Genomic DNA, 14,204 nt, shown 5'->3' on the forward strand with positions numbered 1-14,204 from the left:
CTGTCAACTCAGGCCCCAAAATAATTGCCTGTGTCCTTGCCGGATTGGTATTTTCACACGCTAATTATTATTTACATCGCGGACTGCCGAGCTTTTTGATAAGCGTGTGTGTTACCCACGCGCACATGGGGTGTTTGTCCAGACGGTCTGCGAATGTCCTGCGAACACGGGGGTGGTGGCTGGCCACTAATAATAGACAAATATGGGAGCGCATTATTTGTTCGGTGTCGAATATGGCGTTTTGCAATTTAAGCTCATGTATTTGGTCACTCGAGAATAGTTCTCGCCCGGAGGTCGTACTGCGAGTGTCCCCAGTTCAAAGCCACGATGGAAATATCACAGCCCAGCATCGGCATCTTCTACATCAGCAAAGTCCTGGCCCTGGCTCCATATGCCACGCTCCGGAATTCTAAGGGCCAAATGGAAATCGCTCGCAGCTGGGTATTCACAATTTACTCGGCCACCTTAACGGTGGTAATGGGTGAGTGGGCCCAAATGGGGTAACTCCATCCGAGTGATAGCTGTCGAACTCCTCTTAGTTTTTCTCACCTACCGGGGACTACTGTTCGATGCCAATTCCGAAATACCCGTGCGGTAAGTACTCCCGCCTTGCTGCCGGAATTCTATCCACTGTACTTATGTTTACTACTTATAAAGTCCTTAGTCCTGTGTCGTTCCCGTTACAAATCTGTTTGGTGTTCGTCCCACTCACACGTCTCAAAATAATGGCATTGAAAATTGGAACTGAACTCTCTGCAAGAGTATAAAAAGGATTTTAATTCGATTACAAAAAATAAATAAATTGGATGAACAGTGTCATTATTCTGATCACTTATGTGGGTTTGCTTACCTCAATTTTTCTCTATCTAATCATCACCTTTGCTCCCTCCCCAACACATTTGATCTTGACCAATTATTTGCTCTGACAAACTGCAAACAAAACCAACCACAAATCAAAAGTGCATCTTTTAGAATGAAGTCGGCAACATCTAAGGTTGTGACGGCCCTGGACGTTTCAGTGGTGGTCATGGCCATCGTATCGGGTGTTTACTGTGGCCTTTTTAGCCTGAACGACACTCTCGAGCTCAATTCTCGACTCAGCAGGGTGAGGTCAAGGGATTCAAATGGCCCGCCCTTCAATACCTCTCTAAACTCTCTGACCCCCACTTAGATCGACAACACTTTAAATGCCTTCAACAACTTCAGGAGGGACCGGTGGCGAGCCTTGTCCATGGCCGCGGTCTCCTTGGCCGCCATATCCCTTCTGGTCGGCCTGGATGTGGGAACCTGGATACGCATTGCCCAGGATATGAACATAGCGCAGTCGGATACGGGTAGGTTACGATTTCCTTTTCAAAAAAGTAGGGAATAATTTAAGGCCTTTGAAATAAAATTCGGCTTACTATGCATCATAGAGCTCTAGGCTTAAAAAACACATCGCAGAAGCATTTTAATGGGCGAGTTTGCACGTAATAGATCCGTTTAAAAATTCCTTTAAGTATTAGTGGCGTGTTAAAGTGAAATTGTGGTGCTAGAGCTATTTTTTGTAGATATTGAAACAAAAATTTTGTTGCTTTCAGGAACGCGAGTAGTAATATTTAACATTAAAACAAACTTCGGCAAGCAGAAGTTTTAATACCCGTGCAGCTATTGCAAATATTAAATGTTCTTTAAAACATCTAAATGCATTGTACAGTTTTTGCACATTTTTGCTAATAACTTTTAAAAATAAAGGTTCGAATTGAAAAATTTGTTTCTTAGTCATAGATATTGAATTAATAAATATGGCGTTAGAGTAGGCGTCGCCCCATTTAAAAATAAACCTAGGCTGCGTAGTCATAACTTGATTATGTCCATCTGCCTGTTAAATACCTTTCTACGGAAACAATTTACCCTTTTACTTTACGTGTGATGGTTATAAAATCCAGTAGACTTGACACTATATGAGATGTTATAACTTGTCAAACTTTTCTTTTATTACGGGTTCTATGTCATCGACCGCTCCTTACATAAAGGTAGAACAATAGTACCAATTAATAAATTCAGAGCCGAATTAATACATTACATAGTACTCCAAAATGTTCATGTATATCACAGTTAGATGGACAATGGTTTTAAATAAGAGGAATATATGTATTTCCCAGTAATTCTATTAGGCACAGAGTAATTCGGGACTATACACTTCCCTATGAGCAAGTTTATGAATAAAAGTAATACCAAGGATTGTTCTACGATTAGCTCTAGTTGGTAAATTAATTAGAAGAAGTCTCTAGGGTAAGATGGTAAGATAGGGTTTGCATCCCAATTAAGACCCCGTAGAGCAAATAGTAAAAAGTTATTTTGCACAGACTCTATCCCGTCTATATGTACACTATATTGGGGACTCCAAACTAAAAAGCAATACTCCAGTATTGGATGAACCAATGAATTGAACCAAGTCTTTGTGACAAAGGGATTATCAAATTCCTTAGACCACCTTTTTATAAATCCAAGCACTCCCCTGGCTTTATTTCCCATGGATATAATATGGTCAGAAAACTTATGTATTGACGCCAAAGTCATCAATATGTCTAAGTCTGTTCAACTCACAAGCACCTAAAGTATACGTGGCGTATTGAGGGTTGACTCGATATAACGTCATTACTTTTTATTTAGTGATATTTAAGTTTAATAGATTTACAAAACACCTGGAACAGAGAAAAATATCGCTATGTTGCAGTTAACGTCATCTGCGCACAAAAGACAAGCGACTTTGTCAGAACTAGTAATCTTATATAAATAAGGTAAAGGGAAGTCGGCCAAGGAGGCTCCCTTGTGGGGCGCCTGAGGTAAAATGGTTAATTTTAGAGACATAGCTTTTTAAGAGGACTCGTTGGGTCCTACCATTCAGATAACTCAAAATCCATGTTGCGTACAGGAAGAGAGTGATTTACATAATCAAACGCTTTACTAAAATCAGCGTAAACATCGTCCGTCTGAAGGTTATATCTGAAACCATTTTTAACAAAAGACGTTAGTTTCAAGAGGTTTGTCGTCGTAGACCTGCGTCTTGCACACCCGTGTTGGCACGTGGACATAATCGACCTACAGAAATGTTGCAAGTGGGGGGTAATAATGTTTTCGAAAAGCTTGAGGACAGCGGACAACTTGGAAATACCTCTACCTTTTTGTGAAGGGGAATAACAAATGACTTTTTCCAAGTTAGGGGTTTCAAGGGATAGGGTAATCAATTTATGTAGTAGTCTGTAGTATCTAAGCACACAGCCTGGAACAATGTCAGGACCCGGTGAGTGGACTGTCTTAACCCATTGCAGATCAATAGGAACGGAGTTATCACTTAAATTCGGACCAAAGATTAAGTTAGACTTGGACATGACCTATGAACAAGACTGATGTGGACGTTTGGGAAAGCTGCGCAAAAAGATTGACAATCGCCTGAATATGAGCTTCAAAATGATAGCCCTCAAATAGTAATGATATCAGAGCCATGTTCTAACATTTCCACTAATTCCTTTTCCTACTACGCACAGAGCTCAATGTGCAGTGGTATATTCCATTCTACAGTCTCTACTTCATCCTCACGGGATTGCAAGTTAACTTTGCAAACACCGCCTACGGACTGGGCAGGCGTTTCGGACGCCTAAACCGGATGCTCTCTAGCAGTTTTCTAAGTGGTAAGTGGTGTTTAACACTCGTAAATTCCTTGGTTATTGATTAACCAACCACGCAGAGAACAATGCCTCAAGTGCATTTAAGCCGCACAAGGTCAGCACGGTGAAGAAAATCAGCATGAATCGTCCTGCGATGCCATCGGCGTTGCATGCGAGTCTGACGAAGCTGAACAGCGAGACTCTGCCGAGCGAGTCCGCAGGTGACAAGGCAGCCTCCCACAGTCTAATCCTCAACGTGGAGTTACTCAAATTGGGTTATTTTCCAGCCAAGAACAAGGGGCTGCTCCTCAAGTCATTGGCCGACAGCCACGAGTCGCTGGGGAAGTGTGTGCTGCTCTTGTCCAAGTATAGTTTGCCACGTCCTGTGCCTGCTGCTTCTCACTCTTATCTTCCTTTGACAGCTCCTTCGGCGTGGCGGTGCTGTTCATTCTGGTCTCTTGTCTGCTGCATCTTGTGGCCACCGCCTACTTCCTGTTCCTGGAACTGCTTAGCAAGCGGGACAACGGCTACCTGTGGGTGCAGATGCTCTGGATATGCTTCCACTTCCTGCGATTGCTCATGGTGGTGGAGCCGTGTCACCTGGCGGCCCGAGAGTCGCGCAAGACCATTCAGATTGTCTGTGAGATCGAGCGAAAGGTGCACGAGCCAATTCTCGCGGAAGCGGTGAAGAAGTTTTGGCAGCAGCTGCTGGTGGTCGATGCCGACTTCTCGGCCTGCGGATTATGTCGCGTCAACCGCACCATCCTAACATCGGTAACAACCCTCGCCATACGTAATATAATAGCAAAACCATTAACACTATACTTTTCTTTACTTCAGTTCGCGTCGGCCATAGCAACCTACCTGGTGATACTCATTCAGTTTCAACGGACCAACGGCTAGGACATGGAAGCAGATCTTAGATATATAAAAAGTGGCTTTTTTTATTAACACTATTCACTAAACGGAGTTCTTGGATATTATTGATCTGTTGAAGTGTCTATGTGCTTATGTTTTAGTTTAGCAAACAATAAAAAGCGAAACGTTTATCTTTTTCAGAACAGTTATCTCTGAACTTTATAACTTTATAAAGTTCACACACCCATATCCATGATCCCCTCCCAATCGCGATTACACCTAGCCGTTCCCTGGGAATTTAGAAACCCTTTTGGTATTGCTTGGTCTCCATCCGCTGCTGCAGCAACTCCAGCTGCCGTTTTGCCTCACACTGCGGGAAGTTGTTCAGGTCATAGTATTGTGGCGCTAGGCTGAGCAACCATTCAGCTGAAATGCAAGTCAAACGTTAACAATTCGTTTTAGTAATACTAAAGTCAAACTAGAACACTTACGCTTCACATCCGTCACTGTGCGAATGTAGTTCTTCGTGGTCAGCACAAACTCATTGTAGATTACCCAGTCGGGCTTGTGGTCCAGACACGTCGACGGATGCAGCTGCACGTTCTGGTTGTCCTTGATGGTCAGGTAGTGGCCGGTGCGCTCCAGATGGGCCACCTGCATGAAGAAGCCCTGCACGAGGGCCTTCCGTATGTTGACATAGTAGTCCTTCGAGGTGAACTCGGTGCTGGTGCGCCGCAGGTTGAAGCGGTCCATAATCCTGGCAAGCTGCTGGCGCACATTGTCCGCGCTCTTCAGCGAGCGGAAGTTGATGAAGTTCTCGTAACACCAGTTGGGATCCTCACTGCCTGAAATGGCGATGCAAAACAGCGGAATAGTTTAAGTTCAGGCAAGGCGAAGCCGCTTTCTGTTTACTCACTCTGCTTGAAGGCGTGATAGACATTCAGCAAGGTCAGGTGGTCTCCGTCAATGTGGGCGAATCGCATCTTGGCCTCGTCGGCAGCTTTCTTGGCCTCGTTGGGACGCACGAAGCATTGTGGCACTTTGGCACGTTTGAATTGGTTTGGTTTCGATTAAGCGCAAGTTCATAACAATTTTTTTAACATAAACAAATAGATTGTGCTTACTTTGTATCAGCTAGGCAATCTAGAGGTTTGATTCAAAGATTGGTTGCATTTGTGAGTTGCAAGTGCGTTCTGGTATTTGTAAGGCTCAAACTGTGAGGCGAAAAGGCCGCTCATCGTTCCATTCAAAGGATGAGCTATGACTTGGGCTTTCAAACGCATGTGCAACTTTTCTTTTCGAGTAGAATGCAAAGAACAAATAAATTGACAAACTTTTTTCTTTGCATTGTTGCTTAAGAAATGACTTAAATCTGTCCACGTTCAGTTCGGGTCGTCCGATTAAAACTAACGATAAAGTGTACCTCAAACCATTCAGAGATATTCAATTTAAAAAGGAAGAAAAGAATCACAATTGCCACTTAGAAAATCACAACACAAATTTAAAAGAACTAAATTAATATTTGCCAGCCCGGGCATGAAAATGGAATTTAAGTTAAATTTCAGAATTTTGTGGAAGGGTGCAATGTTATAGATCTTTGTGACAAAAGTGACAGTCGTAAAACATAAATCCCGGTTATAAATACAAGGCCTAAAACTTTCCTCAACTTAACCGAAGACATTTTTATGTTTTTTTTTTCTGTTATCTCACCCGACAGCATGGCCGTTATGGAAAGTATCTCGTTGGAGCAGTTGTGCTGGCAGCTGGCAATCAGCATCTTGGCCAGCTGCGGATCCAAGGGGAACTCGGACATGACGGCGCCGAGGTCCGTCAGATTGCCGTCATCATCGAGGGCGGCCAGATAGTTAAGCAGCTCCAGGGCACGCATCAAGGTCTCTGGAGCAGGTGGGTCCATGAAGTCAAAGTGTACCAGGTCGTCGATGCCCAACTTCTTGAGCTGCAGGACCACAGTGCCTGGACACAATAATAAAACATTAATTGGGAATGGCTGGGCATTGACAAGGATGTTGATGTTACCCAAATTGGAGCGCAAGATCTCGGGATAGGTGTTGTCCTGCATTTCGTTCTTGAAGGCCTTTTCCGTGTACAGGCGGAAGCACTTTCCGGGACGCGTACGTCCAGCACGACCTGCACGCTGCTGGGCCGAGGCCTTCGAGATGGGCGAGACGAGGAGACTCTCCACTCGGATGCGGGGATTGTACACCTTCTGCTTGGCGAAGCCTGGGTCGATGACGAAGACCACGCCGTCAATGGTTAGCGAGGTCTCGGCGATGTTGGTGGACACCACCACCTTGCGTCCGATGGCGCCATTGGCATTCGGCGGTGGGGCCGCCTCGAAGATGCGCTGCTGCAAATTGGGAGGCAGCGTAGAGTAAAGGGGAATGCACTTCAGCTCGCCGATCTCCGAGCCGAGATTGTCGATCTCGCGCTTGATGCGCTTGCAGGCCTCCTCGATTTCCTCTTGGCCTGTGAGGAACATAAGGATGTCGCCTGGAAATGAACAATAACGTAAAATTGTAGATGTATTTAATAAACCGTTCGACCCCTTTTAACAGCTTAGCATATTTATTTCTCAAGAAACAATTAAAAACTACAAATTAGTGCACCTGCTTTAGACAAAACGTTCATTTAAGATTTTAAACAACTGCAAAAAACACTTTACATGCTCTATACTATTATAAATGGAGGGAAACAATACGGTCAACACTAAATTCTTGAATTGTAGCATAAGACTTTATATGGAGTAGGTGTGATTATAAAGCTTCTAAGAGGGAGTGGGAAATGGAAATGCTAAAAGCTCTACTATTCAACAAGTTTTTTTTTTCTTTGATAACGCGTTCAATGTTGCACTTACCCTCAATCTCTTCGCACATGTGTATCTGAATGACCGTGCGAATGGCGGCCTCCAGGTAGTCCCTTTCGGGCTCCGGGGTGTAGAAGATCTCCACGGGATGCGTGCGACCGGGCACGTTCATGAGCGGAGCGTTGTCGAAATACTGCTGGAACTTTCCGGCGTCCAGGGTGGCGGACATGACCACCAGCTTGAGGTCGTTGCGCTGCCGGATGACCTCCTTGAGCACGCCCATCAGTATGTCGGTGGCCAGGGTGCGCTCGTGGGCCTCGTCGAGCAGGATGACCTGGTACTGCTCCAGCATGGGATCGGACATGGCCTCGCGCAGCAGCATACCGTCGGTCATGTACTTGAGCAGAGTCTTGGCCGAGGAGCAGTCCTCGAAACGGATGGAGTAGCCCACCTCCTCGCCCAGGTTCACGTCCATCTCCTCGGAGACGCGCTGGGCCACGGACATGGCGGCCACTCGACGCGGCTGTGTGCAGGAGACGCCCTTGCGGCCCTTGGACACCGCGAAGTCCACGCACCACTGCGGGATCTGGGTTGTCTTGCCAGAGCCCGTCTCGCCCACCAGCACGATGCACTGGTGCTGGCTGAGCAGCCGCATGAAGTCCGCCTGGTACTCGAACACGGGCAGAGCGATCCGCTTCTTGTAGAGATTCTGGTACCGCTGGGAGTACGGCTTGTTGGTCAGCGTGTTCATCGTGGGCGGCTGCTTGTTGGGCACGAATCCGCCCAGGATCTGGGCCACCGTGCCGGCCGCAGACGATGAGGACGACGCCTCCGACTCCCTGGGGGAAAACCTGGGTTAGATTGCTCCTAACTGAAGGGTCTTTTGCACTCACTTCTTCGCCTTGCTGCCGTAGGTCTCCCCAACTTCGATTCGACGCTTGGACATGCTGATCTCTGCTGGTTTGCTAGATTAAATTCTCGAAACGAAGCGTTTTGCACAAAAAAAACACGCGCTCAGTGTGACCTTTAACACATACCGACCCTCAGATGTAAATATACCAAAATCTAGCTTTAAAATATACTGCTATAATACCGCCGAATACCAAGTTAGCGAAGACCCTTACCAGGAGCGAAACTTTGATAAAAGATAAGTTTGGGCGCGTTAGTTTTCAAATATTTACAATTGTAAATCAGTTAATCGTACAGTGCAAAGGTATGTTGTATTCGTTAAAAAGCTTTTAAGACTTTTCGACCCTACATATATATTAAATCATGTTCACTTGCATATCAATGCTCCAATGGAATCAGACTATTATTAAACTGTGAGGCGAGGAACAGGCCGACTTACAAGAAACCTCTCTGACAGTTCAAAAAAAACCATCAGAAAATAATGGAGTGGTGGCCATAACCTCATCTACAAAAATGAAGATATCGTGTCTATTTTCAGTTGGCCAATTTAAATAAAACTCTTGGTTATGTATAAATTATTATCTGCGGAAAACAGTTTACTTTCTTATGTCAAAATTGTATTAAGTTTAGCGGTATTAATCACTATATTGACGTGAAAGTAAAATTTCACGTTCTCTTTTCTTTTTTCTGTATGTTTAAGAAGATCCGGAGGAAAAGTGTCCGCCAGTTATTTGCTTTTCGCTCTCTCCCATAGCTGAAGAACGGATTTCGTCGATCTAAGTACAAGGCTTTATGGAATCTGGTATTCCTTGGTTTAACTGGCTCAAGAAATACTTTTGGTATATTCTCGCGCTCTAGCTACGGTCACACCATCGCACTGTATCGATTCGGAGCTGATATTTGCAAGTATTTAAAAGCGCAAAAATGCGCACCAAAGCGCAGGAGGCTGAATGAAGAAACCCCTCCAAAACCAGAACAGAAGCAACAACCATGGAAATACCGATACAGGTGGCTGTGCGTATTTTTCCGCACAGGGAGCTCAAGGATTTAAAGGAGAGTGTCGCCCCCGCTGGTTTTAGCCAGGATGTGAAGTCGGAGGCCGAAGGAGCGGACTCCAAGGACATTGGAGATGCAGTGGCGGGGGCGGATGCCAAGGGACCGTCGGATACAAACGGAAATGCCGAGGAGGACTGTGCGTCTGATCCGAAACCAAGTATGGACTCCAATGGCAACGATAGCGGACCCAAAGACTCGCCGCAGTCCAGATATTGCGTCCAAGCCATCCCCATCAGCGCCTCCGCCCTGGGGCTACCCAGTGCCCTGCCGGGCGGCGATCCCATGGACAGCATTGCGGCTGGACTCATCCAGGTGGGGCCCCACACGGTGCCCGTTACCCACGCCCTGGCCAGCAGCAGCTCCCAGCAGCAGGTGTACCACCAGACGGTCTTTCCGCTCATCACCCTCTTCCTGGAGGGATTTGACGCCTCCGTGGTCACCTACGGGCAGCATGGCCAGGGCAAGAGCTACACCCTCTACGGCAGTGTCGGGGATAGCGCCCAGATGGAGCCCTCCGAGGGAGTCGTCCACCTCTGCGTCCGGGACATCTTTGCGCACATATCCTCGCACCCAGGTGAGTTTATCATCTATGCGTTACATATCAGGACTCTAATGCATCCCCTTTCAGAACGTACCTATGCCATAAACGTGGGATTTGTGGAAATCTGCGGAGGTGAGGTCTGTGACCTGTTGGGCATGGGCAACATACACTGCACCAACGTAGAAGCCGTCTTCCGCTGGCTGCAGGCGGGTTTGTCGGCCCGCCAGTCGCTGCCTGCGCACACGCTGTTCACGCTCACCCTGGAGCAGCAGTGGGTGTCCAAGGAGGGACTGCTGCAGCACCGCCTGTCCACGGCCAGCTTCTCGGATCTGTGCGGCACGGAACGCTGCGGCGAACCGCCACCTGGACGGCCGCGCGATGCGGGCCTGCACATGCTGGAGCAGGTGGTCAGCACTCTCACGGATCCCGGACTCATGTACGGGGTCAATGGCAACATTCCGTATGGCCAGACCACACTCACCACTTTGCTGAAGGACTCGTTCGGCGGGAGGGCTCAGACGCTCGTGATCCTGTGCGTGTCGCCGTTGGAGGAGCACCTGGTCGAGACCCTGGGCAACCTGCAGTTCGCCTTTAAGGTGCAGTGCGTGCGCAACTATGTGATCATGAACACCTACTCGGACGACAACACGCTGATCGTGCGGCCTCCAGAGGCGCTGCCAGTTTCCGATCCCGCAGCTGGACCTTTGGCGCAGGCGGTGTCGGGCGACAATTTTGGCCTGCAATTTGCGGCCAGCCAGTGGTCCAAACTAGTGACCAACGCGGAGGGGTTGTTTGCCAAGTAAGTGGACACATTTCATTCCATTCGAACCTTTTGAACACAAAGGCGCTTTCAGGTTAATGGAATCCAAGCTCATCAGTGAACTGGAGAAGGAACAGATCGAGGAGTGGCTCTACCTTAAGCAGGAGTGCGAGGAGTGTCTCAGCTCAACAGAGGCCTTGCGCCAGCATAGGCAGCTGGTTCCCATTCAGGAGGCCGAGGAGCCGGAGGACTTAAACTCCGAAGCGGCCAACTCTGAGCCAGCCAACTCTGAGCCGCCCAACTCCGACAACGAAAACGACACGGACAATGAGTCGCAGCGGCCCGACTTAGCCGACAAAATGGAGAGCCTAATGGAGGAGTTCCGCGACAAGACGGACGCGCTTATCCTGGAGAGGCACGCAGATTACCTGGCCAAACACCCAAAGGCGGTCATGCAGAGCCAGGACCGCGAGAATCAGCCGCAGCAGCCAGCGGAAAACGGGGAGGATCGCAAGACTAGCATCGGCGGTGAGTGGTTGGCTTGTGGAATCCTTTCTAATTGAGTTTTATATCGACTTCTTCTATTTTATCAGGTCGCAGGAGAAGCATTCAGCCAGGCGCCAGCTTGAGTACAGCAGAGCTGGCTATGCTTAATCGAGTAGCCTCGCAGCAGCCGCCGCCGCCCATCGATCCCGATTCTATCATCGATCCTCTGGACAGTTCCTCGGGCGAAGGTCTCCGCCAGGCGGCTCTCGCTGCAGCCGCCGCCATCGCTCCCATCGAGCAGCTGCAGAAGAAGCTGCGCAAGTTGGTCGCCGAAATCGAAGGCAAGCAGCGGCAGCTGCGGGAAATCGAACAAACGATCCAGGTGAAGCAAAACATTATTGGCGAATTGGTCAAGAACAGCGACACGCGCAGTCACGCCAAGCAGCGATTCCATAAGAAGCGTGCCAAGCTGGAGGCCGAGTGCGACAAGGCTAAGAAGCAGCTGGGAAAGGCACTAGTGCAGGGCCGGGAGCAGCCGGAAATCGAGCGCTGTACCACGATAATTGCGCACCTCGAGCGCCGGCTGGAGGACCTCAGCTCTATGAAGCACATTGCCGGAGAAAGCGGGCAGAAGGTGAAGAAACTCCAGCAGTCAGTGGCCGAGTCGCGAAAGCAAGCCGATGAGCTGGAGAAAAAGCTTCGCAAGGAGAGCAAGTTGCGCGATCAGCTGGAGGCGGAGTTGGCCAAGCTGCGGGATTCTCGGGACACAGGCAAGGAGCTGGTAAAGACCCAGGCGGGCTCTCCAGAACAGCATGGCCGCCAGCTCAAGGCGGTACAGGCCAGAATCACTCACCTAAACCACATTCTACGCGAGAAGTCGGACAACCTGGAGGAGCAGCCGGGAGCAGCGCAGCAGGAGAGCTTGCGCCACGAGATCCGCAACCTGCGCGGCACTCGCGATTTGCTGCTAGAGGAACGCTGCCATCTGGACCGCAAGCTCAAGCGGGACAAGGTGCTGACCCAGAAGGAGGAGCGCAAGTTGCTCGAGTGCGACGAAGCCATCGAGGCCATAGACGCGGCCATTGAATTCAAGAACGAGATGATCACGGGCCACCGCTCCATAGACACCAGTGATCGGATACAGCGGGAGAAGGGCGAGCAGATGCTGATGGCCCGCTTGAACCGTCTCTCGACGGAGGAGATGCGCACGCTTCTGTACAAGTACTTCACCAAGGTGATTGACCTGCGCGACTCCTCGCGCAAGCTGGAGCTGCAGCTAGTACAGCTGGAGCGCGAGCGGGATGCCTGGGAGTGGAAGGAGCGCGTCCTGTCCAATGCCGTGCGTCAGGCCCGTCTAGAAGGCGAACGGAATGCCGTGCTGCTGCAGCGCCAGCACGAGATGAAGCTCACCCTGATGTTGCGCCACATGGCCGAGGAAACGTCGGCCAGCTCGGCCAGCTACGGAGAGCGAGCTCTGGCCCCCGTCACGGCAACCTCTCCAAGGCAGACCAACAGCGACTTCGACTACGACGATTTCTACAAGGCGACTGGCAGTAATCCCAGCAAGGCGCTGGTCAAGGCGCCCAAGCCGTTGCCCACTGGCTCGGCGCTGGACAAGTACAAGGACAAGGAGCAACGCAGTGGGCGCAACATCTTCGCCAAGTTCCATGTGCTCACCAGGTACGCCTCGGCTGCAGCAGCAGCAGGTTCCTCAGGCTCCACGGCCGAAGAATCAACGGCGTTGATAGAGTCGACCACTACGGCCACGGCTACCACCACAACCACCACTACTACCACGGGAGCGGTGGGAAAAATCAAGGATAAGGCCTTGGTCAGCTTTAGGCCGGAGCAGCTTAAGCGACTGATGCCAGCGCCGACGGCCACGAAGGTGACGCGGCAAAAGAACAAGATAATTATCCAGGACGCGAGTCGTCGTAATTAGGCACGAATTTATCCATTTCCAGGGCGATTATATCAGGTTAAGCCAAATAGCCATAGGCCATGTATAGACAAGTATCGAAACTAGACCACTATAATGACAAAGGCGGCATTTATCTAGGTAAAAATATTACTTCTTCCGGTTAAAATATACATATAGCATTTTTAATGATAACTATTAAGAGATTTAAATGATGGAAAACAAGTCAAAAGAACGAGGAAACCCATTTTAAGTTCAAATTTTACATGAACAAATTTTTACAGCACCTAAAATTAAAAAATTATCAAGTCATTTTTTTATAATTGTCGCCTTTGTTATTTAAGGGGCTAGAGTTCAATATGTTTTGAGGAAGAAAACTCAAAACCCGGCCACAAGTACTGAACAAGATTCGTCCACAGTCATCACACAAATAGACTTGAAACGGTTCTCATTCTGACTCATTAGCTGGAAAGCATTTATTTTACAAACCTATACACATATACCTAGCATAACAATTATCCTCATGATATTTAACTGCAAAGACTTGACCTGCTTCTTAAGATACTCGCAAGACAAACCACACATACAACTCGCTCAAAGTGTTGAATTTGCTACACTCACCGTTTAACCTGTATATAACTATTATGTGTTAGTTTACTACCTAATTTTAATTGATTTTTGTAAGTTTTAGGTTAGTTGCAAACACTATTGTGTCTTCCCTCGAATTTTACTTAACTTTTGTTACTACCCAAAATACTCGTACTTGATTCAACAAGTGTTAACTTTTATGAACTCTATCAAAAGCATTTACCCTGTACAACCTAAGTGTAAAGATAATACTCATGCTAAGATCTAATACTCATGTTGCACTTGAAAATTTCAAAACTTTTTGGTTGTGTATAACGAATTGGTTGGCGATTCAGTTAATTGCAGTTATCAACGATTCCAACCTATTCCGATTATATATGTATTTATACAACCTCATTCTAAAATTGATATTGATACATGTACTTACAAAAAATGGAAGTGGAAAATCTGATACACAATTAAAAGCATAGATATTCCGCTGCAACCGCTCGGCATTGCTTTTCTTTGGACATTGTTGGATAAGCAAATAAATAATTAATAATAAATAATAATAATTAATCCCTAATTAAAGTGTTTTTTTATGAAACTACAATTTCACTTACATGTGGGTTGTT

The 14,204-nt window shown here is 47.7% G+C and overlaps 3 protein-coding genes across 7 annotated transcripts; 2 read left to right on the forward strand and 1 right to left on the reverse strand.

Moving 5' to 3' along the window:
• Positions 1 to 75: 75 nt before the first annotated feature.
• On the forward strand, positions 76 to 4,733 carry LOC128255761 (gustatory receptor for sugar taste 43a). Of its 4 annotated transcripts, none has more exons than XM_052985500.1 (8): positions 76 to 481; positions 522 to 594; positions 973 to 1,105; positions 1,172 to 1,334; positions 3,531 to 3,674; positions 3,731 to 4,016; positions 4,073 to 4,424; positions 4,491 to 4,733. In XM_052985500.1, the coding sequence occupies exons 1-8, from the start codon at positions 328 to 330 to the stop codon at positions 4,551 to 4,553; spliced, it is 1,368 nt and encodes a 455-aa protein (XP_052841460.1). In that variant the 5' UTR covers positions 76 to 327; the 3' UTR covers positions 4,554 to 4,733. The 4 variants fall into 4 exon arrangements, with proteins under 4 accessions (XP_052841460.1, XP_052841461.1, XP_052841463.1 ...); XM_052985501.1 differs by having other exon boundaries at positions 540 to 594; positions 961 to 1,105; XM_052985503.1 differs by having other exon boundaries at positions 540 to 594.
• On the reverse strand, positions 4,570 to 8,374 carry LOC128255760 (ATP-dependent RNA helicase DHX15 homolog). 2 transcript variants are annotated; one of them, XM_052985498.1, is made up of 7 exons: positions 8,226 to 8,374; positions 7,384 to 8,171; positions 6,546 to 7,019; positions 6,219 to 6,482; positions 5,425 to 5,547; positions 5,000 to 5,353; positions 4,570 to 4,934 (listed from the first exon to the last, which is right to left on the reverse strand). In XM_052985498.1, the coding sequence occupies exons 1-7, from the start codon at positions 8,276 to 8,278 to the stop codon at positions 4,807 to 4,809; spliced, it is 2,184 nt and encodes a 727-aa protein (XP_052841458.1). In that variant the 5' UTR covers positions 8,279 to 8,374; the 3' UTR covers positions 4,570 to 4,806. The 2 variants fall into 2 exon arrangements, with proteins under 2 accessions (XP_052841458.1, XP_052841459.1); XM_052985499.1 differs by lacking the exons at positions 4,570 to 4,934; positions 5,000 to 5,353 and having other exon boundaries at positions 5,514 to 5,651.
• Positions 8,375 to 9,093: 719 nt separating this feature from the next.
• On the forward strand, positions 9,094 to 13,805 carry LOC128255711 (kinesin-like protein costa). Its single transcript, XM_052985409.1, has 4 exons — positions 9,094 to 9,871; positions 9,926 to 10,637; positions 10,693 to 11,126; positions 11,192 to 13,805. The coding sequence occupies exons 1-4, from the start codon at positions 9,232 to 9,234 to the stop codon at positions 13,024 to 13,026; spliced, it is 3,621 nt and encodes a 1,206-aa protein (XP_052841369.1). The 5' UTR covers positions 9,094 to 9,231; the 3' UTR covers positions 13,027 to 13,805.
• Positions 13,806 to 14,204: the final 399 nt, after the last annotated feature.

Source organism: Drosophila gunungcola (genome assembly GCF_025200985.1).
Source record: "Drosophila gunungcola strain Sukarami chromosome 2R unlocalized genomic scaffold, Dgunungcola_SK_2 000012F, whole genome shotgun sequence".
Classification (NCBI taxonomy): Eukaryota; Metazoa; Arthropoda; class Insecta; order Diptera; family Drosophilidae; genus Drosophila; species Drosophila gunungcola.

What these genes read in the sequence shown, in the direction of transcription:
- LOC128255761 (XM_052985500.1), top strand. Translation starts at nt 328, where the DNA reads ATGGAAATATCACAGCCCAGCATCGGCATCTTCTACATCAGCAAAGTC. An exon ending in CATAGCGCAGTCGGATACGG is followed by an intron (nt 1,335 to 3,530) that starts GTAGGTTACGAT and finishes TACTACGCACAG; the next exon opens with AGCTCAATGTGCAGTGGTAT. An exon ending in TGTGTGCTGCTCTTGTCCAA is followed by an intron (nt 4,017 to 4,072) that starts GTATAGTTTGCC and finishes TTCCTTTGACAG; the next exon opens with CTCCTTCGGCGTGGCGGTGC.
- LOC128255711 (XM_052985409.1), top strand. Translation starts at nt 9,232, where the DNA reads ATGGAAATACCGATACAGGTGGCTGTGCGTATTTTTCCGCACAGGGAG. An exon ending in GCGGAGGGGTTGTTTGCCAA is followed by an intron (nt 10,638 to 10,692) that starts GTAAGTGGACAC and finishes AGGCGCTTTCAG; the next exon opens with GTTAATGGAATCCAAGCTCA. An exon ending in TCGCAAGACTAGCATCGGCG is followed by an intron (nt 11,127 to 11,191) that starts GTGAGTGGTTGG and finishes CTATTTTATCAG; the next exon opens with GTCGCAGGAGAAGCATTCAG.
- LOC128255760 (XM_052985498.1), bottom strand. Translation starts at nt 8,278, where the DNA reads ATGTCCAAGCGTCGAATCGAAGTTGGGGAGACCTACGGCAGCAAGGCG. An exon ending in CATGTGCGAAGAGATTGAGG is followed by an intron (nt 7,020 to 7,383) that starts GTAAGTGCAACA and finishes GTTCATTTCCAG; the next exon opens with GCGACATCCTTATGTTCCTC. An exon ending in CATAACGGCCATGCTGTCGG is followed by an intron (nt 5,548 to 6,218) that starts GTGAGATAACAG and finishes AACGTGCCAAAG; the next exon opens with TGCCACAATGCTTCGTGCGT.